Source organism: Macrotis lagotis, chromosome X (genome assembly GCF_037893015.1).
Source record: "Macrotis lagotis isolate mMagLag1 chromosome X, bilby.v1.9.chrom.fasta, whole genome shotgun sequence".
Taxonomy (NCBI): domain Eukaryota; kingdom Metazoa; phylum Chordata; class Mammalia; order Peramelemorphia; family Peramelidae; genus Macrotis; species Macrotis lagotis.
The window spans coordinates 674293317-674317322 of record NC_133666.1 but is presented as its reverse complement, the minus strand read 5'-3'; the positions used below and the strand labels follow the sequence as shown (position 1 = coordinate 674317322).

At 47.6% G+C, this 24006-nt stretch overlaps 1 protein-coding gene across 3 annotated transcripts in view; it reads right to left on the bottom strand.

The window, feature by feature from the left end:
• Positions 1-24006, bottom strand: part of TPCN1 (two pore segment channel 1) — a 54347-nt gene that overhangs the window by 3591 nt on the left and 26750 nt on the right. For 2 of the 3 annotated variants that reach the window (XM_074205810.1, XM_074205812.1), the window contains exons 4-26: positions 21646-21822; positions 20299-20412; positions 19070-19200; positions 17844-17932; positions 17318-17352; positions 16695-16753; positions 15838-15937; positions 14109-14225; positions 13525-13649; positions 12410-12458; positions 12006-12069; positions 7264-7308; positions 6807-6863; positions 6672-6725; positions 6026-6098; positions 5528-5635; positions 3650-3721; positions 3079-3168; positions 1879-1994; positions 1085-1131; positions 557-625; positions 349-433; positions 27-166 (exon numbers count right to left, since the gene is read on the bottom strand). In XM_074205810.1, the coding sequence (XP_074061911.1) occupies positions 27-166; positions 349-433; positions 557-625; positions 1085-1131; positions 1879-1994; positions 3079-3168; positions 3650-3721; positions 5528-5635; positions 6026-6098; positions 6672-6725; positions 6807-6863; positions 7264-7308; positions 12006-12069; positions 12410-12458; positions 13525-13649; positions 14109-14225; positions 15838-15937; positions 16695-16753; positions 17318-17352; positions 17844-17932; positions 19070-19200; positions 20299-20412; positions 21646-21822 (2016 nt within the window). The remainder of the gene's footprint in view (positions 1-26; positions 167-348; positions 434-556; positions 626-1084; positions 1132-1878; positions 1995-3078; positions 3169-3649; positions 3722-5527; positions 5636-6025; positions 6099-6671; positions 6726-6806; positions 6864-7263; positions 7309-12005; positions 12070-12409; positions 12459-13524; positions 13650-14108; positions 14226-15837; positions 15938-16694; positions 16754-17317; positions 17353-17843; positions 17933-19069; positions 19201-20298; positions 20413-21645; positions 21823-24006) is intronic. The other variant, XM_074205813.1, reaches the window with a different exon arrangement.

Here is a 24006-nt window from a genome sequence, read left to right as displayed (position 1 = left end):
ATGGGTGACTACAGTTGCTCACTCACCCCGTATTTGTCCATCTGCGAGCGGATTTTCAGTAGCTGAGAAACATCAGAACCAGAGCCCTGGCTCTGCCTATAGAACTCTAGGACTGCAATCACCTCCTCCTTGGAAATGTCCTTCTCTAGGATAATGCCGCCGTGTACTGCCAGAGGGAGAGAGAGAGGGAGACACCAGGGGCTAAAGGGAGGGGCTGGGGCCAATTCCAGCTAGGGGCCAGAGTGGAAGGGATCCCCTCCTCAGGGTTTCTGCTTCCCTCAGGATTTGGGGTTTCAAAGGTGGCTGACAGACCCCCCCCACCACGGGCCAGAGGGGCTGGGCACTGACCTTCAGAGTCCTGGTTTTTCCGGCTGTAGTTCATGCGAAAAACAAAGGCATCGAGGATGAAGGCTACAATAATGGTCATCACCACCTAGCCAGGGGATGTGGAGAGGGGGTCAGGGAGGTCAAGCCAGATGTTCTAGCCCCCCCAGCCCCCCCCACCGCCGACATGGCACCCTGAAGAAGGGAGGAGGTGGGCCAGGCAGGAACCTACCATGGTTACGATGTAGAATATCATGAAGTAGAGGCGGCTCCAGTGGGAAGTCTGGGAAGTGACCCCTTCCTGAAGACCAAGAGAAGAGGCAGATCGGGAGCTTCATTAGAGAGGGCCTGACCCAGGGCTGAGTGACCAGCAAGCACTGCAGGACTGCTTAGTGGTCAGGGTCACAGCGCTGGGTGATCAGCCCCAGGGGAAGGGCACACGCCACAAACAAGGGTGCTATTGAGAGCTTCACTTCTGGACAAGCAGGGAAAAGAGCAGGGCGGGGAAAAGCCCCCAGCAGCCATCATGGAGCCTCCCTTGGACGGGCTCCCCAGGAGAGGCTGGGGAGCGGGAAGAGATAAGAGCTTTGAGGTCAGTGGACACTGCGGTTCTTGGCACAGCTCCACACAGACCAGACGAGGGGGGGCCTCTAGAGCCTGAGCTCTGTGGACCAGGGCTTGGTGGATATGCCATAGGAGAGGGGCCGCCTGAGCTCACTGAAGAAGGGGGAGGGCCCCGGGCGGCTTGCGCGACACTTACCATGATGATGTACCAGTTGTTGACCACTGTAAGCTCGAATAAGGTCACTGCCATGGGGGGTGGGGGTTGGGGTGAGGAACAAGAAGAAACATATCCTGGGTCAAGCCAAACCCTCTCAAGGTCAGGTCTTCCCCTCTCCTTGCCACCTACTCTCACTGCTTCCTTGAAGGTTATTCTCTCTCTATAGAGCAGTCCATGCAGAAAGTGAGCTGCAGTCTGTCCTGGATAATCCCCCACCCCTTACCCACCTTGGCACTTTAGCTATATGGTGGCTTCATGCTACAGACAATGCACATGAACACTTAGAGGCTTGATAGGTGGGGTGGCTCCATGGACAGAGCCAGGATAGACCTCGGACACAGATCAGACCCTCTCGAAGTGCCCCAAGAAACCTAAGGCTAGACTAGATGGCAGAGAATTCCAGAGATCCCCCCTTTTCCTGTCCTCATCATTTTTTTCAGCCCAGCCAAGTCGGCACAAGTTTATCCCAACATGGGAAGGTCAAGAGGGCAATTGGAGACAGGATTCAGAACCAATGGGATGGCACAGAGGAGTTCTCCCAACACCCAAGTGCATTTTTCTTTCATACTGGCTGGCTTCCTATGGAAGAGGTGCTAAGTTAAGGGAGCCAAGAGTTCAAGCCTTGCTTTTCAGTCCTTCCTGGCCTTTGCTTCTAGCTCTCCTTCCAAGGAATCCCCTGGTCTTGGCAGGGAGATCCTGCCCACCCAGGACAGAACCTGGAGCAGGTTCCATGGCAGTCACCTGCGGCACACATCTATCAGTTCTGAGCTCACCAAAACTGGTCAAGATGTTGTCGAAGTTGTTGAGATAATAATAGCCCTCGTCCACGCTGGTCTTATTGCCCACCGTGCGGTTGATCCAACGATAGGAATCCGCCACTGTGCTGCTGCTAAAGGAGGAAGCAAGAATAACGGGCCTGGTGGGGTGGCAGTCGAGGACGGGGCACCTGGGAGCCAACGCCTGAAGTCAAATGGCTAAGCCGCGTCCTCAGTCACTCAGCGCCTCTCTCGCTGGGCCCTTTCCCTCTTACCCCTGTCCCCGGTGTCAAGGAGGCCCCGGCTCCTCTCACCTACCTGCCTTGGATGGCGAATGCAGCCTCCAGGGTCATGAACAAGCCCGAAAGTCTCTCAGCTGCTCCCATGACCTCCTTCCCCGTCCCTCTCTCAGCTACCAGAAGAAGGAAGTGACAAGGGGAGAAGAGAAAGAGGCGTCTTCTCCCCGGCTCCCCGCTCTAAGGGGGCCCTTAGCACGGGAGATCTCCATGCTGCGGAGGGTCCCCTCCGTGGCTCTCTGCCACCTTGGGCCTGCCTCTCTAAGCCCCTAAGAACCTGCCTAGTCCCTCCTGCCTGCTCCCTCACAGCTCCCTCTGACTCAAACCCTCTCGCAGGGGGCTGCAGCTCCCCTCGGGAATCACTTTGCCAGTTTTGGCCAAAGTTGCTGCTTGGGTGGCAGAAGCTGAGGTTAGTCTCAATCTCAGAAGAGAACATTGAAGCAGAGCTAACAGCAAATTAAATGGGTTTCACCTTAGGAGAAAGAAAAGGATGGGTAGGATCAAGAGAGTGGGCACCTCTTTGGAGGCCTGAGCCCTTTCTTGGGGTTTTGAGTTCCCCAGATGCCATGATGGCCAACTGCTCATGCCAACCCAGGCAGGCACGGATGAAGGCATGTGACACAAAGGCCTCGGGGGCTGGTGGATGCTGGTCTGCGGGGCAATCCTAGGAATGGGCTCTTGGAAATGGAATGAGGAGCCTGGCTTGGGCTGTCCCTAGTTGTGCGATCCCCACTATGGGGGTTAAAAGGGAGCCACAGACCCAGGTCCTGCTGTAGGAGCCTGAGAAGGTCTCAGGGGATCTTGAGGCTGAGATATACTGGTGGAGAACAGGTTTCAGCCCCAAGTTTCAGGCTACAAGGTGGGGGGGGTTTCCCTTGGGGCCCATGGGGTGATGGCCTCTGCTACAATCCCACATACTCACTTGCAGCAGTTGGGGTACAGGATCCCACAGAAGAACTCCATGCCCACAATGGCAAAAGAGTAGTAAAAAATGAGCAGGGTGAGGCCCAGGCTAAGGGGGAAAAAGGGCAGGGTTATTGAATGATTTGGGGAAGGGGCAGAGAAGACCAGCCTGCTTCCTACTCACTGAGCTGGAAAGAACCACACTCTGGCTGCCAACAGGCCCCCCGCAGCCTTGGGGCAGAAACAGGGGAGGGCCTATTACCTAGGTGCTGGGGCCAGATAACTTCACAATGAAGGACGCTGCAGCAGTCACCTATGAGCACTATAACATCCCCTCATTTGTGAATAGATTCCCTTGTGATGGACGATGGGGAGAGGCCCCCACTGGATGCCAACCCATACCTCTCCCTTCTAAGAGGACATGGAGGGGTCAATGAGGCCACTCACTGAGAGCTGGGAGGCTTTGCTCAGAAAACCGGCCCTTCCTTGTCTGAAGCCCTATGCGGGGAACCATGTCCACCCCCTCCGCCTTGTCCCCCACCCCTGTCCCAGGCTCCTCGGTCTGAACACAGAGATGGGGGGGACAGTACCTGGCCATTCGAGGGAGCAGTTCAAACATAGTGTCCAACACGTTCCGGTACCGCTTTTTCAATTTAAACAACCTGAGACAGAAAAGATGAATGAATGCCTTTAAGGTCCATGGTGGCATGTCCCTAGTCCTCAGAGACTCAGGGGAGCAGGACAAGGGATTCTCAGGGCAAAGAAGCTAGTTCAGAGGTTACAAACTTGGAATCCATGGACCCACATTGGGAGTGTGTGTGTGGGGGAATGGTCTGTGAACTTGTAACTTTTAAGATTCTGATAACTTCATTTTGATATCATTGATCATTGATTTCTTTCATAATTAATATCTTGAAAACTGCATTACAATATCACTGATTTCTATGAAAACATTTTATCCACTGAAAGACATAATTCTATGCAGAGTCCCCAGATTTTCTAAGGCTTCCCAATGTGCAGAATGTCAATGTTCCCCCACAGGGGAAGACAGCAGTAACAGCCCAGGAGAGAAGCCCCTATCGGTGATGATCAGAACCTTCAATAAGCCTGATGATCTTGTGCTTCTGCTGCAGGGATGGGGAACCTTTGGCCCAACCATACTGATTGGTTGTTGCCCAGGTAACCCACAAGTGGGCAAAATTCAATAAATCTAGTGACTTTTTAGGGGGTAAATAATTGTTTGACCAAATATACTCCAAATATGATGTAAAAAATCTCCTAATGGGGGCGGCTAGGTGGTGCAGTGGATAAAGCACCGGCCCTGGAGTCAGGAGTACCTGGGTTCAAATCCGGCCTCAGACACTTAATAATTACCTAGCTGTGTGGCCTTGGGCAAGCCACTTAACCCCATATACCTTGCAAAAAAAAAATCTCTTAATGGAGATAGAAAAAAAAAGATTCCCTATCCCCCCCATACAAGAACAGACATTTTGAGGCCAGGGTTGTGCTTCTTCCCCCCTGAGACAGGCACAAGGTCTCAGACACTCTACATATTTGGCTGATTTTAACTTCCTTCCCCTTCACAGCCCCTTTGTGGGCCTGGAGGCAGCACCAAGTATATGCCCATGACCAGACAGAGGTGACAGGAGGAGAAGCCTTGCTGCAAGTAGGCTGAGCTATCCCTGCAGCTGGGCCTGAAGAGGAAGTTCTCTCTGCAACTTCCCTCCAGAGCTCATTTCGTAGTCCATTGTCTGCAAGCTCCATAAGGCCAGGGCCCAGGACAACTGTCATCTGACGATGAAGACAGGGCCAGGCAGCTGGGGAGCAAGGGTGCCTTTGCCAAACTGCCAGCCCCTCCTTCATGGCTGGCCTCCTCTCCAAATACTAAGGTGCAAGCAGAGTGACTTCCATGCAGGTCTCATAATTCTGCATCAGGCCCCAGAGTAGGGGAGACAGAAGGAAGGAAGGACGACGGTCTTGGGGTTTGGGGAGTGATCATTCAAAGGAAAACTTGGGCTTGCTGTCAGCTAAATAGCTCACGTTTCTTAACCTCTTCCAAAGGTCCATAAAGGTCCCTGAAAACAGGTCAAAGTTCTGATTAGTCTCTTAAGTTGCCCACATGGTAGGAAGGTCCGGGAATCTTTCTGGAGAAGAGCTGATTCCACTTCCAAGTTCAGTTGAGCTGTTGTTGCCAGGGCCTCTGACCTTGCGTCTCCAAATCTCAGCAGACAGGGGATGGGAGGGGAATGACTTGGGCAAGGATAATCTCCCCATATTCCTCATCAAAGTTGAATAAGCATGAGCCCTTTTTTTCCTGAGCCATTTGTTCTGGGAAACAGAGTCCCTCGGGACAGGAAGGGTCAGCAGCCTCAAAAGTGCTCTCCCTGGCTCAACTCCCGGCTCAGATCAAGGGAATCCTCTGACCTCCTCCCACTCCCAGAGCATCGGCTCAGAGCCACCCTCTTCACCTCAGGAGCTGGAGTGGCCGTAGGACCACAATGAAGTAGAATGGTTCCATGTTGAATGCCAAGGCCAAGAGTCCCAGGAAGGCAAATGCTGTGACAGAGAAGTCAAACCTGGAAGAGGAGGGAAGAAGCAAGAGCCTGTGTCTCCCACTCCTGGATACCTAAGGAACACAGCCACAGCTGCCAGCATTCAACCCGTCCAGCCCTGAAGGTGGGGTTGGGGCAAGTATCTGACATTGGGGTGACCCCAAATCCACTACCCTTGTGACTTCAACTGACCGGTCACAGCATGGATTTAGGGCATGAACCTGGGAGGAGGATCCAGGCCTCTCCTAGCCTCCTGGCTTGGAACTTCACCCCAGTGTAATTTTTGGCTCTTGGAGAAGACAAGTCTACCAGGTCTCTCCCAGGTAGAGGAAGGATGGAAGGGTATTAGCAGTGGCAGCAGCAGGGCTAGGTGAGGGCCTACCTCCCTTCCTCCCCTTCCTTTCTCCCACTCACAGGTTCCATCCAGAGGTGAGATATTCCACAGGCCCCAAGCCGGTGGTCTTCAGGAGCAGTTCTACCGCATAGACTGTAAGAAGGATGACACTGTTGCAGGGAACCTATTCTAACCTGTCACTCCAGCATAACCCACCTCTCACCTCCAACATCCTAATCTGCTTTTGCTTCTTCTCTGATGCTCTAGGTTGCAAAGGGCTCTGTCTCTGGCCACTCTTCAGAACCATTCCCACTGCATCACCCCCCTCTCAGAGTTGCATGAATCAAGGCCTCCCTCTCTAAAGAAGGGAAATGAAAACCAGATGCTTCCCTAACAACAATCAGTTTGCAAGCACAATGAAAGACTTTGAAATCCATCTATTCCAACTCTTTCCTTCTAAAGTAGAAACCAAGGCACAGAGAACAGAAAAAAAATGGCCCAAAGTCACAGCTGGCTGGGAGCTAGGCCCACAGCCCCGTGTATGAGATTCTCCTCTCCGTGAGGAGCATCTGTTATCTTGAAATCCCAGGATGGAACTGACTTGTTCTCCCTTTTACCAGGAGGTGACATTACTCTTAGAAAAGGAGGAATAAGTTTCTAAAGGTCACCGAAGCACCAACCCCCCCCCCCGAAGCCTTCCTTGGTTTCTCATGGCCCTGAACTCACTAGTAAGGAAGACGATATAACTCCAGGGCACATTTTTGGAGAAGAAGTTTCCACCTGCAAAGCAGAGATGAAGCATCTTCAGGGATCAGGCTGGACCCCAGTCAGACAGTGGTTAAATACCCAGCTGGTACTGACCTTTCAGCATGAATGTTTCCACAAGGATCCATATCCCATTGACAGCCACCACCACATCTGGAAACAAAGGCAAGTCCCGAGTGGGGGCACCCATTTATTGGCTCTATCCAAGTCCCAGAGGCCCTGGTACATTCCTGGGCATCTAAGATTTAGCAGGGCAGCCCCAGGGAATGCCACCACCAGCACTGCTTCTAATATGGCAGCTCAATTCACAGAGAAGGGTTCATTCAGAGCCTGCTGCTCCCTTCTGAAGTATCCCCATGTGTAGGAAGGACACTGGGCTCTTGTCCAGGTCAATGAAAGAGCAGATCTTGTAGAAAGGGAATAAACATTAGAATGACTCTGGTCCAAGGAAGTTAAAGGTGTAGATGACCATTGGCCAGGCCCATGAACTGCCCTCCCCGGAGTCTCCTTGGCTAGAAGAGGAGATTCTGCTCCATGGCCAGTCAGTACTTACACATGAAATACTGGAAGCCTTTGGACTTCACTAGGATATTAATGCCTAATAGAAAAGAAGAAACAAGTGAAATTGTTTTCCTATTGAGATACAGGTGTCAACTAAAAAACTATTGGAACCAATTATCAAGTTTAGCAAAGGCACAGGATATAAAACAAACCCACATTAATCAGCAGCTCTTCTTTATATATTCCCCCAAAAGCCTAGCAGCAAGAGATAGAAAGAAAAAAACTGCATTTAAGGTAACTATAGACAACACAAAATACTTGGGAGTCTACCTGCCAAGACAAACACAAACTCTTATAAAAACAATTTCAAAGCACTTTTTCATGGTTAGACCCAGTTAATATAATAAAATGACAATTCTACCATACTAAATTACTTATTCAATGACATACCAATCAAACTATCAAAAAATTGAGCTAGGAAAATTCGTAACAATCGTTCTTCATATGGACGAACAAAAGGTCAAGAATATCAAGGGAATTAAAAAAAATGCAAAGGAAGGTGACCTAGCCATATGAGATCTAAAATTATATTATACAGCATCAGTTATCAGAACTGTTTGGTACTGCCTAAGAAAGAGCTGGATCAATGGAATAGATTAATTACAAAAGAAACTGCAGTAAATGACTAATAATCTATTCTCTGATAAATCCAAAGACTCCAACTTCTGGGATAAGAACTCACTATTTGGTAACAACTGCCAGAATAACTGGAAGATAGTATAGCAGAAACTAGGCCTAGACTAACACCTCATATCCTACATCAAAATAAGGTTGAAATGGGTACAATATTCAGACATAAAGGGTGATACTGTAAGCCAATTAGGAGAACAAGGAATAGTTTATTGTCAGATCTATGGAAAGGGGAGTAGTTCATGACCAAGGAAGAGATAGAGAATGTTATAAAATGCAAAGTGAATAATTTCAATGACAATATATTGAAAAGTTTTTGTGCAAATAAAACAATTGCAACTAGGATAAAAAAATGCATTAAGTTGGAAAACAATTTTTACAGCTAGTGTTTCTGATAAAGGCCTCAACTCCAAAATATATAGAGATCGGAGTCAAATTTATAAGAGTATAAGTCATTCCCCAATTGAAACATGATCAAAGGATATGAACAGGCAGTTCTCAGTTGAAGAAATTAAAGCTATTCATAATCATTGAAAAAATGCTCTAAATCATTATTGATTAGAGAAATGTAAATTAAAATAGCTCTTCAGTACCACCTCATACCTATCAGATTGGCCAATGTGACAAAAAAAAGGAAAATGATCAATGTTGGAGAGTATGTGGGAAAATTGATGCATTGTTGGTGGAGTTGTGAACTGAACCAACTTTTCTAGAAAGCAATTTGAAACTACGCCCGAAGAGCAATAAAACTGTCCATATCCTTTTATCAGCAATCAGAACCTCTGGAAGGTCTGCCTTCCAAAGAGATCATAACAAAGGGAAAAAGCCCCACATATACAAAAATATTCATAGCAGCTCTTTTTTGTAGTGGCAAAGAATTGGAAAGTGAGGGGGTGCCAATCCATTGGGGAATGGCTGAACAAGTTGTGATATATGAATATGATGGAGTGCTATTGTTCTGAAAGACATCATGAGCAGATGGTTATATATATAATATAGTTATAGAAGTATAACCTATATTCGATTGCTTTCCAGCAGAGGGAGAAAAATGTGAAACTCAAAATCTTACAAAAAATGATTGTTAGAAACTATCTTTGCATCTAGTTGTAAAAATAAATAAAATATCAATTAAAAAAAGAAAGAAATCATGAGTAGGCAAATTTTGGAAAAGCTTATATGAACTGAAGCTTAGTGAGGTGAGCAGAATCAGGAAAACATCATAGGCAGTAACAGCAACATTGTGGGATCAACTATGAATGACATTCTATGAAAAGAATGATCAAAGACAATTCCAAAAGATTTGTGATGAAAAATGCCATCCATATCAAGAGGAAAAAACTATGGAATTTTAAAGCAGACCCACAGTAAATTCTTTTTCACTTTGTAAAATTTGTTTTTGTTTTTCTTACTCATGATTTTTTCCCTTTTGTTCTTAAGTCTTTTTTCAGAACATGACTAATATGGAAAAATGTTTGACATGATTGTACATATATAACCTATGTGACATTATTAGCTGTCGGGGAAGGGAGAAAAATTTGGAACTCAAAATCTTACAAAAATGAATATTTTTACATGTAACTAGAATAAATAAAAAAAATAACAATGAAGTTGGGTGCCCAAAAGCTGGAAAAAGATTTTTTTTATTTTTTTAGATTTATTTATTTTATTTTTTATTTTTGCTAGGCAATGGGGTTAAGTGGCTTGCCCAAGGCCACACAGGTAATTATCAAATGTCTGAGGCCGGATTTCTTGAACTCAGGGACTCCTGACTCCAGGGCCGGTGCTCTATCCACTGTGCCACCTAGCCGCCCCTCTGGAAAAATTTTTAAAGGGATTCTTGTTCAGGTTGAATTTAGATACATGGACTCTTAAGATCCCTCCCAACTTAAGATTTCTATGATTCTGTGAATTCTTGCCCTACCTACCTTATAGGAGGGGGTAAAAATCCTAATGAAATAACTGTGAATGTGCTTCAGATTGCATTAAAGGCTAAACAACAGCAAAGTTGTTTCTTCTCCTTAGTCTGTCCATCCTTGGCTGCCCATCCTCCTTAGGGAAATGGGAAGTCTGATGATGGAGATGGAAGGGGCTTACTCTGTTGGTGCTGTCTGTGATTGGGCCCAGAGAATGTTGGCCTCCATGTCCACAGTTCTTCCTTCTTTTCCCCATTGTTTATTTCTGGCTCACAGACTTGATCAGAATGCTCATAATCTAGGGTGAAAAAAGTGCCCACAACCTCATGGTTTCCCTAGATAACATGTTTCCAACTGCCTTCTCACATTACTTATTGGTTCCTGCTTTTTTAAAAAAAAATTATTTATTTAAGGCAATGGGGTTAAGTGGCTTGCCCAAGGTCACACAGGTGCACAATTATTAAATGTCTGAGGTCATATTTGAACTCAGGTCCTCTGGACTCCAGGGCTGGTACTCTATCCACTGTGCCACCTAGCTGCCCCTGGTTCCTGCCCTGACCACAGGCCAAGGACCATCCCGTCCAAAGTCACCTGGAGGAAAGCCTGGGTTACTGCTCAAAGCCCTAATGGAACATGTACAAGTCAACACTGGAATACCTATGGACCAGCTATACAGTCCCACAAGCAGACAATACCTCCAAGGAATTCCCTGACCCCCACCCCCAAAGGTAGGAAATCACTCATTCACACCAGAGACCCTGACCACTTGAGACACCAAAAAAGCACCATTTGCATAATTTATCAGCACAATTGTTCAAACATGCCTTCCTTTACCCCCACCTCGTATTAAACCTTTCCTGTTCTTCCCTTCTCTGACTCCCTGGAATATAATCTATCCATTCTTGAGTGTGTATCTATTTTCTTTTTTCTTTTAATTTTTTTTATTGATATTTTATTTTTCCAAATACAGGCAATGAAAGTTTTTCAACATCCATCCATATGCGTCTGTATCTATATTCTTCCCAGGAGACTGTAAGTTCCTTGAGGGGAGGTCTTCCTTCACTTCTGCCTTCAATGACCAGCAGCTCTGGACTAAAGAATCCAGTGCTCTTGTCAGCTCTAAGCCTAGATAGGCCATTGGAACATTTACAGAGAAATCCCTTCTGTGTGTTCAAATACATACACTGACCACCTATAGCTCGAAAAGCAAAACTATTCTTTGGGTAGAATGGCAGCTCCCAGAAGGCCGTCACTGTTGGATTGCTGGGTCCTGGTCAGTACCGGGGAGTATACAGCAGGTACTTAATAAATGCGTCTGGCTAATATGGGAATGTTTTGCATGACTGCACATGTATAATCTATATCAAACTGCTTGTCTTCTCAAGGAGGGAAGAGGGGAAAGATTTGGAATTCAAAATATTAAAAACACATGGAAAATTTTGGTTTGCACGTAACTGAGGAAAAATATGATAACAATTAAATGTAAAAATAAATGAATGACTGCTTCTTGGCCAGCACAGAATCTACCACAGGAGGTACTTAGTTAAAAATGTTTCCTTCTTGGTCAATTCAAGGGTAGAACTGAGATGGGAGCACATGTGACATTTCCATTGAAGAGCTACCCATTCATTGCCTGACCCTGGAGGTCAGGCCTAGAAGCCTCCACCTATATTTCAGATAATGGTCAGCCAAGAACCTCCACTGACTCCACAGACATTTACCTTTCTTTCTTTCTTTCTTTTTCTTTTTTTTTAGGTTTTTGTAAGGCAAATATGGTTAAGTGACTTGCCCAAGGCCACACAGCTAGGTAATGATTAAGTGTCTGAGGCCATATTTGAACTCAGGTACTCCTGACTCCAGGGCCAGTACTCTATCCACTGTGCCACTTAGCCATTTACCTTTCTAAAACAAAACAAAACCCCCCAAATCTACTGATCTATTTTCAAAACATTCTTATTTCCAAGTATTCCTATTACCCAGAGTCATCCTTTGTACAAAGATTTTAAAACAAAGAGGCCAAAAAGCAGTTCAGTCAAACCAATGAACCTGTCAACCACATATGAAAACACCTTCCAGCTCTGGTCCCTCACCCCAAAGATGGTGGGGAAGAGGGGGGACCCAAATTAGTCATTATAATGACAAGGCATTCATTCCAATTATATTTTTTCTTTTCTGTTTACTGTATTTTTACCTTTGAAAATGAGAAAGGCTGTGCGGGGAAGCTCATCAAACCAATGCTCTTTGTTGCGCTTTGCCTGTCCCAAAAAAGAGAGGGAAGAATGGAGACTGAAGCTCATAACTGGACCTACCCTGGGAAGCTATTACAAAGTTACTCTTTTCTCTTTCTTTTCACCCTTTCCTCTCTCCCTTCTTCCCTCTTCTTCCTTCCTTCCTCCCTCCCATCTTCCCTTCCTTCCTCCCACCCTCCCTCTCTCTTCCCATTTAAGTGGCTATGCGATTAACCCTTAGGCATCTGGCTTCAATGAGTTCCATTCTGTGGGTTCACACAAGGCAATGAAGGCCCATAAGCCAAGCCCAGCTCTCAGGGTTCCTGAGTCTCCCCTGCTCCTCAGTCCTTCTCCCAAGTGCACTCACCTTCCACTTTAAGGCAACAACTTCATAGATATTGTAAAAATCCTTCAGGCTGTCAGGGCAAAGGGGGAGGGGGGCAAGTCACCACAAGCTCCATGGACTCTCCAGCTCCCAGCCCAGAGTTATGGAGGAGAGGCCCAAGGAAGCTTGGCTGGGGACAGTGGGGGCCCACTCCAAATGAAGGGGCCAAGACACAGTACAAGATCTCCAATTTAGAGCTGGGAGGGACCTCAGAGGTCAACTAAGTGCAATCCCTTCATTTGATAGTGGCAGACACTGAGGATGAGGGAAGAGAAGTTGCCTTGGTCAAGGTCACACTAAGAACAGAAAGGTCTGCCATCTCCAAAGGCAATGCTCTGTTAAGCTGCCTCCTCCTCAGCACCTTGGAGAGAGCAGAAAACTCCCAAACCCTAGGTCTTTGGCTCTGCCCATTCTTCCCTTGGAATCATTCTTTGAAACCCCAAGCTCCAATGCCCCTAAAGGAGCACCAATGGATGACTCACATCCTTGGACCAGGGGATGGATCTGGATCTCAAAGTGACAATTTACTCAACCCAGTAGGGCTTGTATTCTCACCCTTGAAGCGGGCCTTGGCAGGGTCAGGGGCTGCTCAGCTTAAGTCATTTTGCTCATTAGAGCCAATGTTAACAACACTCTGGGAATACTTGATACCTGAGGACACCTTTGGAGGGAAACATCTGTATTCACAGTAGAGATGAGAGCAGGACACTGATAGCCATCTGCCCAGGAAGACCCCATGCAAGGGGTCCAGTTCCTCTCTGGGCATTGGCCTTCTTGGGCTTTTAGTGAAGTCTATGGGATCCTCCTGTTAATTCAAGTCCTCAAGGACACCTTTCTGGGGCTACACTGAAAATCAGTCAGAATGCTTCTCTGGGAAGGGACCCTCCCCATTCACTTGGGATTATAGCACTAGACCTTCCAGGACATAGAGTCCAAGCATTTCATTTTACAAATGGCCCAGCCAGGTGAAGTGACTTGTCCAAGGATCCCCAGGGATGTACATGATCAGATGGGAAGTGACCAAGTCAGGGTTTAGACCCACTGAATCACACTGCCCTTTCATTTCTTCTGGCCAAGTCCAATAGGTAAAGTCCTACCTGAGCAGAGGTGCATTGCTTTGATTCAGGGCTTTGAAAGTGAGATAACGCTCCCGGGCTCCCATTCGGGGCTTGTAAAATCTCATCAGGCCTTCAAATTGCCGGAAGGAGATCCCTGAGGGTCTCTGGAAAGGGCAGAGAAAGGAAGGACAGAAGATGTGAGTGTGGCCACAGAAAGTCCCTCTCTTGGCAGACCTGGGTCTGCCATCAACTAGATCTAGGTGTCTGCATTAAAGCGGTGATGCTGGGCAAGTGATGCCTCCTGTCCATTGCCTCTAGATTGAGGAGGGTGGGAGGAGATAAGTTCCTGCATAACCTCATGCTGTCATGTCTTTCCCTCCGCAGAGGCAGGATCGGTGTATGGTCATTGCTTCCTGGGGACCCATTCCCCCATTCCTCTGAGCTCAACCACTGTGTGTGTGTGTGTGTGTGTGTGTGTGTGTATGTATGCCCATGTGCCTATATGTGTGTGTATATACCCATGTGTCTGGGTTTGTATGTTTCTGTTCATGTGACCACATGTATGTGTCCACACATGTGTCCATGTGTCCCCCATTTGTGGTGGCTGCCCTGTTCCTCCGTACCCTCTGGCTGATGAGCAGGCCAAATGCATGCTGGATGGCCGTGCGCTTGTGAAGCAATAATGACTTGAATTTGCGCTTCTCAATGTCGTTGAATGTGTCAAACACAACAGCCAGGAGCTGCAAGGGAACAAAAATTCATAAATATGGGGCATTTTCCACTTTACAAGCAGGTTTCTCCTGTGGTGAAATAGGTAATGCTTCTTGAAAAAGAAACATACAAGACCTAGAACTTTGGAGCTCCCGGCTGGGTACAGCACTCACAAGTCACCCGCTGATGCTGGGCTCCAGTGTCTCCCCAGACAGGGTGCTCCCCCCTCCAAGGTCTCATGGTCTTGCCAAGGGCAAGTCCTTTTCCAAGGACTTTCCTTATCATCCCTGCTTCAGCTTTGCAGATCCACATCCGCTTATCCAAATTCTGAAGGACACACTGCCTAGTTTCCCCTACATTGGTTCTGTTTTTCTAAAGCACAGGACTAAACATTCTATCCTTCTTACCTGTATAACTGATACTGCTTGTATAACTGATACTGCTATAATATAACTGTTCCGACCACAGACATAGTGACCCCAAGTCCTCTCTGAATCTTCCCTCTGTACCTCTCACCACATCCTGCCAGTTGTCTCTTCTCATCCATTCTACCCCAATGACATTCAATGCTTCTCTCCCTTGTCTCACAACTCTAGTCCAGTCTCATCACCTCTCCCCTGGACACAAGACAGGTTTCTTGGTTGATCCATGGCCCTGCTGTCAGACTCTGTTCCCATCCATCCAACAACCAGAGATGCCAAAAGACCCAACCTTAAGGCTGAGTTCTCTCTGAGTGCTCCCTTGCTTCAAAGCTTTCAAGAGTTCCCCACTATCTCTAGTATCAGACACAGGCTCTTTTGTCTCTTTGACAGTTCAGATTCTTCACCAACTTACTTCATCTGCCAGGAGAATTGGAGCTTCAATGCTTCATCTCATACTGTCTATGTCCAGCACATTGACCTCTGAGCTAGTTCCAGAATGACTTTCGAGATCCAGTCTTGGTGCAGCACCAAGGCCATCCCTCCACTGCAGCTGCCTGGGCTCCCTCTTCACCTGCCTCCCAGAAACCATCCTTGCCTTCAAGGTACAATGGCCAAGCCAGATCCAGCAATACAGGATGGTGCCAATTTAGTGCTCTTTCCTTCCTTAAATTACCTTGAATTTACTGTGTATGTGCACATGCATCCACACATATCTGTGTATGGGCAAGTCCATGCACATTGGGTATGTTGTGTGCAAGGGGAAGGGGATGTAGGTATAAGATCCTTGAGAGTGGGGGCTATTCTACTTTTCCATTCTTGCCTCAGTATTTCACACTTAGATTTGTAATCTGTATTTGTTTACTTGAATCAGTAACGTTCCTCTCCTGGGTTACTCTACCATGGCTAACTTATTTCTAATTGGCCTTAGACTGTTTGCCATTGCTGCACACGCATCAGGTATGGGGGTCAGGGTGCCATATCGAGCCAGGGTCCAATCCTCACTGTGTGACTATTGGAGCCATGAGCAAATCCCTTCCTCATTCTGTGCCTATTTCCTCCTCTATACTCTTATAGGTGGGACTCATTGTTCTTTCAGATATTACCAAGTCTAGCAGTGGGGTCCATGTCTTTTGTCACCCTCACCCCCCCTCACCCTGAGCCTCAGGCCTAGCCCAGGGCTACAGAAGAGATGGTTGAAGACTTCTTGCTGCCCACTCACCAAGTTCATGATGAAGTAGAGTTCAATGGAGAGGTACACGATGAAGAAGATACAGGACCAGGGGCTCCGGGAGTATGAAGGCATCATAACATCCGGGAAGCTGTACCCCAACAGAGGCAGAGGGAGTCAGCCCACCCTTCCACAGCTCTGACCTAAGCCAGCTGGTCTTGAGTCAGAGAGTTGAGTTGTGGGCAGCAGGGGCAGATGGGCCTACTGCCCTTGCCCCAAGGACAGCCCCTCCAGCATCCTGTCTTTCTTCCCTTCCTGGGAACAGACAATCTAGGCCAAAGAAGCACCAGGACCAAGGGCTGGTGGGCCCCTTACCAGGTTCTATGTGGCAGGGACAGAGGGAGCCAAAGATTCAAAGGGGTTTATGGCTTTGCTTCTCCTCAGAATTCTGGCTACTCCCCATGGGGGAAACATCTGCCCCCCTCACAGGTGGGTGTGGGCACATCAGGTTAACTGAGAGCCTGGATACCTTCAGGAACATCACTTTTAACAGGCTCGGGGACATCTCCCTAATAGATGCCAGAGTCCTAGGTTGCCTTCCTTGCTAAAGCATCAATAAATCCTGGCTTATTCCATAACCAGGAAGCCTCCCACCTCCCACTGTGAGGACACTGCAAATCTCTGAGGAAAAGGGCAGGAAAGTCCCCTGGACTACCAGTGCCAAAGGTCAAAAAGAATGGTCACTAAGCCTTTCTGGGAGAAGAAACTATTTTTCAGGAAGGGAAGTAGGAAGTTTGGACTGAGTAACCCAGGAGTTTTTTGGGGAAGGAAGCACAATGGCAAACACTAAGATGCTCCCAAGGTGAATTGGTTGGCTACCTGGGGCCCCACCCAGAACAGACACTTACTTAGCCGTGGTAAGCAAGACGAAGAGGCTGACGATGCTGTTCTCCAAGGTATTGAAGTACTGAAAAGGAGCGGAGAGGAGCCTAAGCGAGAGCTGCCCAAGGCCAGGCCTGTGAGCTGGGATAAGGTAACTCTCGTACCCTTCTTGTTCCTTGCTCCTTGACCCCAGGGAAAGTTGAAGTGGGAAGTCAGGCTTCTAGGCCCAGTGGGTGTTTACTGCTGGACCCCTGGCCATGCCGAGCTTAACGACCTCCTCAGGGATAGTCTCTGCCCTCCATGGATCTTTAGCCTCTTCTACGTTCTGAGGTCTCCAAGGTAAGAAGGGGCATCTCTATGGGCCTAATTGATTTGCTTTATAGTGACTTACATGGGCTCTCTCTATCCTGTACATACTTACAGATATACTTGTCTCTAATAAAGCAGAAGTTCCTTGAGGGCAGGCCACTCCTCTCTACAGGCCAATGTCTACGCACAGTTCAAGCTAACTAAAGTTTGTGGACTAAGCGATGATGACATGCCAGCGACAACCTGGATCCTCTGATACAAGCTAACTGTGACCATTCGGCTGCCTTGACTGAGGGGAAAGATCTCAAGAAAAACAGATTCAAATCTGTCCACTACTTACCGGGTCCGAGGGATTTGGGGAGAACAAATAAAATCCTAGGAGATGGAAGAAACAACACACAAGGTGGGCTTAGAGGGTCTGGCAGTTGGATGAGGGGCCCAAAGCTGGCCACATCTGTCCCAAGCATCTCTGGCCTTTCCCTTCCTGCTCCCAAGACCCCAAAGGTCCGTCTCTGACAGCAATGTGAGGGGAAGGGGCCAACTCTCTTGGCCCCTCAGTATTTTTCCCGAGGGAGCCCAAGTCAAGTTCAACTACAGGACAGAAGGAAGGTGAATGGATGGGGGAAGGACCTGGAGTTTTTGATGCAGCTTAGGGTGACCAAGGCTTGGCCCTCAGGACTGCCCTCCCACTCTCCTGGGCCTCTCTCTTTTCCCAGAGGTATGATGGGAGCACTCCCTAAACCAAGCCCTGTCTTTCTGCTCAGAAGCAGGTACACGTAAATCTCGAAGTCTGCACCAGGATCATGCCTTGGCATGAAGGCAGACTGATGGGATTCTGGGGTCACTGGGAGGAAGAGGGCACTCACCCAAGATGGCAAAGATCACCATGAAGAAGAGAAGCAGCAGCAGGATGTCGATGAAGGGAGGCAGAGACTGGAAGATTTGCCGCAGGTTGCTGGGAGAAAAGAAATGTTGGGAGTGGGTCACATGCCAGGGTCTGGGTGGGGAGGGGAGGCGGAGGGGAGCTGGCTGTAATGGAAAACAGTGGTAGGTGTGGAGTAACAAGTTTTGAATTCAAATCCTGACTCTTCAATTCCTTAGCCTTTCCACATCTTTAAAATGGGCATAACATGGGGCAGCTAGGTGGCACAGTAGATAGAGCACCGGCCCTGGAGTCAGGAGTACCTGAGTTCAAATCCGGCCTCAGACATTTAATAATTACCTAGCTGTGTGGCTTTGGGCAAGTCACTTAACCCCACTGCCTTGCAAAAACCTAAAAAAAAAATGGGCATAACAGCTCTTCTGCCAACCTCAGGTTCAAGTGAAAGAATGCAGGTCAATGTTCTGAAACCCATGAACCTCTCTACAGAGTGAGGGGTTATTCTATTTCCCTCCCCTAAGCCCCTCTTGCCCTGGACAGAGTTAGGGAGTGGGAGTCTTGGAGAACACTACGGGGTAACTGCCCCGCAAGAGCGTGTCCCTTTGCTGCAATGGCCAGAAGCCAGGACAGTGGGTCCTGGGGGATTAAAGCAGACTTCTTGGATTGGGAGGGAAAGCAGTCCGAAGAGCAAGCCCCAGGAGGCTGACCTCTTGGTGGTTTGGTGGGAGAGATCGCGTGTCTACTATTAGAACCTCTATTCCCCAGCTTACAGAGATGGGCACAAAGCAGATGTTACTGGTTCATAGAACTAGTTAGTCCCCCAGTTACCCGAGTTCTACTGTTTCCAATATGAGCCATATCCCGAGAAGAAGCAGCCAAGAGAACAGACAGAATCTGGACCATTCCCAATCATCCTACCAAGGAGTCATTGGCAGATGGAGGCAGAAATGGCAAACACTCACTTCACACATCAATCTAAGCCTTGGTGACCTTGCTGGCCTGTCCAAACCCCATTACCCAGACGCTCTGAAGGCTCTTGGCCAAAGACATAGGGCCTGGTCCTTGGCAGCTGATTCCTTTCAGTGATGATGGCAGCCTAGAATGACTCCATGAAAGGTAGCCGTCTCTGCTCACTGCCAGAGGTCCCACTTTGAGGACCCAGAAGTCTGACTAACAGCCCAGCCCCCTCCAACCCCGTCGCCTCCTCCTCACCGACGGACAGCACCACAGTATCGGCAGTCCACCAGGAAGATGCAGCGCAGGGCCCGGGTCACCCGCACATGTGACGTCTGACGAACCAGCACTACAATGGCTTCAACAAACTGGACCAGCAGTACGACTGTCTGTGGAGAGGGAGGCCAAGTGAAGCTGGCCCATCGAAACATCTTGTGGGAGACTCTGCAGTCTCCCTAAAGCAACCCTACTGACTTCAGTGCCCACTTCCCTGGCACAGCAGCTACTAAGGAAGAGACCCTGAGCTGCCCAAAGAACAAGGGAACTAAGCAGCAGGTAGGGATGGGTGGAAGGGCAGGGACAATCTTACCTCTATCTATAGAGTCTCATAACTTAAAGAGCCAAGGGAGTCCTGAAGGGCCTCTTGGAGCAGGCCTCCCACAAGGCTATCCACATCTGGGCCACCGTCAGCAACTTGCTTGTTCCTCCTTCCCCCTTGTCCCACCTCCCCAGACTATCCCTAACCCAACTGGCGATGGCAGACATATTTAACAGCAGCAACACTCCTCTCATGCTTTATGGCTCACAATGCGCTTTGCTGCCTACTCTGTGAGCTGGGAAACTTGATACAAACCCATGAGACAAAGGAGGCCCAGAGAGGCTGAGCGTCTTACCCAAGGTCACACAGCATGAAGGGGCAGGTCCAAGCTTTAAACCTACATCTTATGAGCATGTACCACCCAGCTCAGAATTCTTCCAGCATCACCAGCTTTATCCCTCATTCTGGTATGGCCTCATGCCCTATATAGGCTCATATGTCACCCTGACTAGACTGTAAATATCTCAAAACCAGGGAAACTATCTTGATTTCCTTTGGCTCAGGTGACCATTGGCCTAGACAGAGCATGTGGGCAGCAGCTTCTAGATCTCACCATATTCCTCCAAAGCTCTTTCTTCCACTGCTTTATGAATATGCCCATAGGGGCAGCTAGGTGGAGAGCACCAGACCTGGTGCCAGGAAACCCTGAATTCAAATCTGGTCTCAGACACTGACTAGCTCTGTGACCCCAGGCAAGTCACTTCACCCTAACTGCTTCCCCCCAAAGTAAATAAACAAAAACATGCCCATTTTCTAAGTCATCCAGGTTCAAAATTTTGAGAGTCATCAGACTTCCCGGTCACTTCCCAGTCCAATAAACTGCCAATTCTGTGCATCTTTCCCTTTGTAATCTCTCTGCTGAATGGAGATAGCCAATCAGAGGCAATACCTTGACCATGGTCCGTTTATGCCGGATGAAAGTGTGGAAGCCCAGCCATCGCATCTTCATACACAGCTCAAAGACAACCACCATCAGGGCAAACAGTTCTAGGGTCGCATGCACCTGTAAACATCCCCAAAGGGTACAATAAGAAGCTCAATAGCCACCCCCACACCCTAAGATGAGGATTTGGACAGATGTGATCAACTGCCTGGAGATAAAGCATCCTCAGGCTGGCATCTGGGGTTGATGGAGGAACCCTGGTGTTGGAGGCAGAAAGACTAGGTTCATGTCCTGCTGCTACTGCTTACTTCTTGTATGAATCTAGGCAATGTTTTTCACATTTCTGGGCCTCAGTTTCTTCATCTTTAAGCTGAGGTAGGGTTGCTAGACAATCTCTAGTCTTTCTCCTCAACCTGGCTTCAGATTTCTCCAGGTATAGTCTAGATAATGAGGTCATCTTGTCCCATCTAAACACAAGCTCACAATTTCTGTTAAAGACAATCATGATCAGGGCGGCTAGATGGCACAGTGGATAGAGCACCGGCCCTGGAGTCAGGAGTCCCTGAGGTCAAATCTGGCCTCAGATGCTTAATAATCACCTAGCCATGTGGCGACTTAACCCCATTTGCCTTGCCAACCCCCCCCACCCCGCAAAAGACAATCATGATCCTGAGACACTATGACAAAGCCAAGGTTGTGTGTTGACAAAACAGCTTTTCTTTAAAAGGGAGTAAAAATGGATTAGGTAAAATGGGAACTGTCTAACTGGTGTTTGAAATCCTTGGGGATTTCCCACCTGCACCAAGGGGATACCATGGGGCACAGTAACACGGAGGGTCCCTGGGTTAATCTTTTTATCTTGAAAGTAAATGCAGTTTCTCTGAGCACAGTATCTCTGTTATGTTCCATTTGTCCTCTGAGAAGTGAAACAGTAGTTGGATGACCAGCTGGTGTGGTCCTTCATCCTCCCGCTCTGTTTCCCTCACTTGGGAAGGCTGGGAAGCCAGTTCCCCAAGACAATCTGAGGAAGTCCAGGTTGGCTTGGATTTTCAAGGTTAAATGAGCATCAGATGGGAGCAGGGACATATAGGGTAGATGAAGCAATGAATGGGCTCCTTAAGCTGTGGCTTCTCTAATTCTAGATCTCTTCTTAGCAAGAAATGCCTGGATATCTACCCAGAGGGTAGATGCATGAGGAGGCCAAGGGGTTGAGGTTTAAAATAACCTTCTCAATGGGCATTCATTCTCTTGCTCTTTCATACCTTTCTGTAATTGAAAAGCAAAAGGAATACTTTCCCCACCCCTGGGTGCCCCTTCACCCAGGTCTCTCCCAGGATGACCTAGGACACTCACATAAATGCCAAGCCGGAGAGCAGGGACAGCGGGAGCCTCGCAGAGAGAGAGCAGCAACAGGAGCAAGGCTGTGGTCAGCTCCATCAGATAGAACAGGTGGTTGTGGACAAAGAGGTAGGCAGCCAGGGCATGGGCATTCTTGGGGTGGGTGAAGAATTTGTCATTATTCTCACCTTCCTGAAACACCAAGAGCAGAAGGCAAAGAGATTCAGAACCCGGGCAGGGGGGAGGACACTGAGGATGAGACAAGAGGAGATTTGGCTAGGGGGTAAAGGGGTGAAGTGACCTTCCCTTCCCAAGACCTGACTCAACCTGTTGCCCCTCCAGGTGCCTCTCACAAAAAGCAACATTAAGACATGGCCATGAAGTTCATGGGAGAGTGATGGAAAAGAAGGAAAGCTGGCTCACTCTTCTCAGGTTCCCCTTTGCCTCCTGAGCCCTCCCTCCCACAGAACAGGAAGATTCTGTGTTTTCTTCAATCCCCACATGCACTCTCTTCATGGCTGAATGGCTGATGAGTCTTGGACTTTGCACCTTCACAACAAGTTTTTCATATGCCCCCTTCTCTCCCCTCAGCACAAGTCCTCCTTCTCTCCCACCTGGAAGCCTGCTTGTCAGCCTCCTTGCTTCTCAGTCCATCCATCCATTCTCCAACAAGCTGCGAGACTATTCTCCCCTGACCATGTGGACCCCTATTACTTATCACCTCCAGAATAAACTAGACAAATTCTCTGTTGGGCATTTAAAGTTCTTTGCAGCCTACCTTCCCCTTTGCACAGTTTTTGAACCAGTGACCTGGGTCCTTCTTGCTATTCCTCAAACATGACGCCTCTTATTTCCTCCTTATGGTTACAAGTTTCATTATCAATCATATAGTTAATTAATTTTTATCCCTGCTCAGACCGTGATGACCTCAACCTATCTGTTACCTAGTTCGTTGCTGCATTGTAAAATTATTAATTCATTTAAAGTTATTAATTAAGCAATTCATTCAATGGAATGTTTTTTATGTTTCTGTGTATGTAATGCTTTTCGATACATTCCCATGACAACCTATAGTAAAGGCAGTTATGTTTGCCCACCCATCCATTGACTCCTTCAATAACCATTTTTCCTTTTAGACCTTGTTGATAGAAACCAGTTTCTGTGACTTTTTTATTCTTTCCCAATAAACTAAGACTGTTAGAGTTCATATATCAGTCACCTATACTAACTATTCTTACACCATCTTTATCATATATTCCTGTGTATGGTAAGGGAGGCAAAACTGTTAATTTCCCTGGAATTCTACCTAACCCATCTTGTATCTGTTTTCCCTGTATATTTTCTGACATCTCCTTGGAATTCCCAGTGTTGGGTTTCCCAAAGATTTCATAATGTTGAAGCCTTTTGTATGCCCCAGGGAGAGGCAGTCCTGTTAAATTTGGACAGAGTTTACAATCTGTTTTATTCAAGGAATTTCTCTGGAATCCTTCCTTTATAGTCATTCCACTATTAGGGTGAGTAAATTTTGCAATCAATATTAATCCTACAAATATTGGTATACATGGAATTCCTATATATATTGAAGAAGGAAATGTTCCATCATGTGGTGTGGCTGCCTTGAGTCTTCTTGCCACAACTGTGTCAAACAGCTTAGAGACCCTGGCTCCCAACACTTCCTTTGGTGACCTCCCATACCTAGAGCTTGATGTGGTTGTTCACATCTGACTCTTTGGGATCCCATTTGAGGTTTTTTCTGCAAAAATTTGCCATTTCAGGGGTGGCTAGGTGGTGTAGTGGATAAAGCACTGGCCCTGGAGTCAGGAGTACCTGGGTTCAAATCCGGTCTCAGACACTTAATAATTACCTAGCTGTGTGGACTTGGGCAAGCCACTTAACCCCATTTGCCTTGCAAAAACCTAAAAATAAAAATAAAAATAAAAAAAATTTGCCATTTCCTTTTCCACTCATTTTACAGATGAGGAAACAGACAAAGAAGGCTAAGTGACTTGTCCAGGGTCACATGGTCAGGAAGTGTCTATGACTGGGTTTGAACACAGGTCTCACTTACTCTAGGTCCAGCGTTCTGTGAATGCTGGCACCCTGCTTTGAATACCCTCTCTCAGTTCTACCTCCATGCTTCTCTGGGTTCCATTTATGATTCAGCTTAAACTTCCTCATTTGTAAGAATCCTTTCATGCCTTCACCACCCTGCCTCTCCTCCCCTTTACACCTTTACACTCTCTGCATCTTGTGTATTCATTATCCTTTGCGTGTTGTCTCCTCACCAAGGACAAGACCTGTCGTTTGCCTTTTGTTGTATCCCTAGGATGGTATCAACATATAGCAGATGATTAATAAATGCTAGTTTCTGTGAAT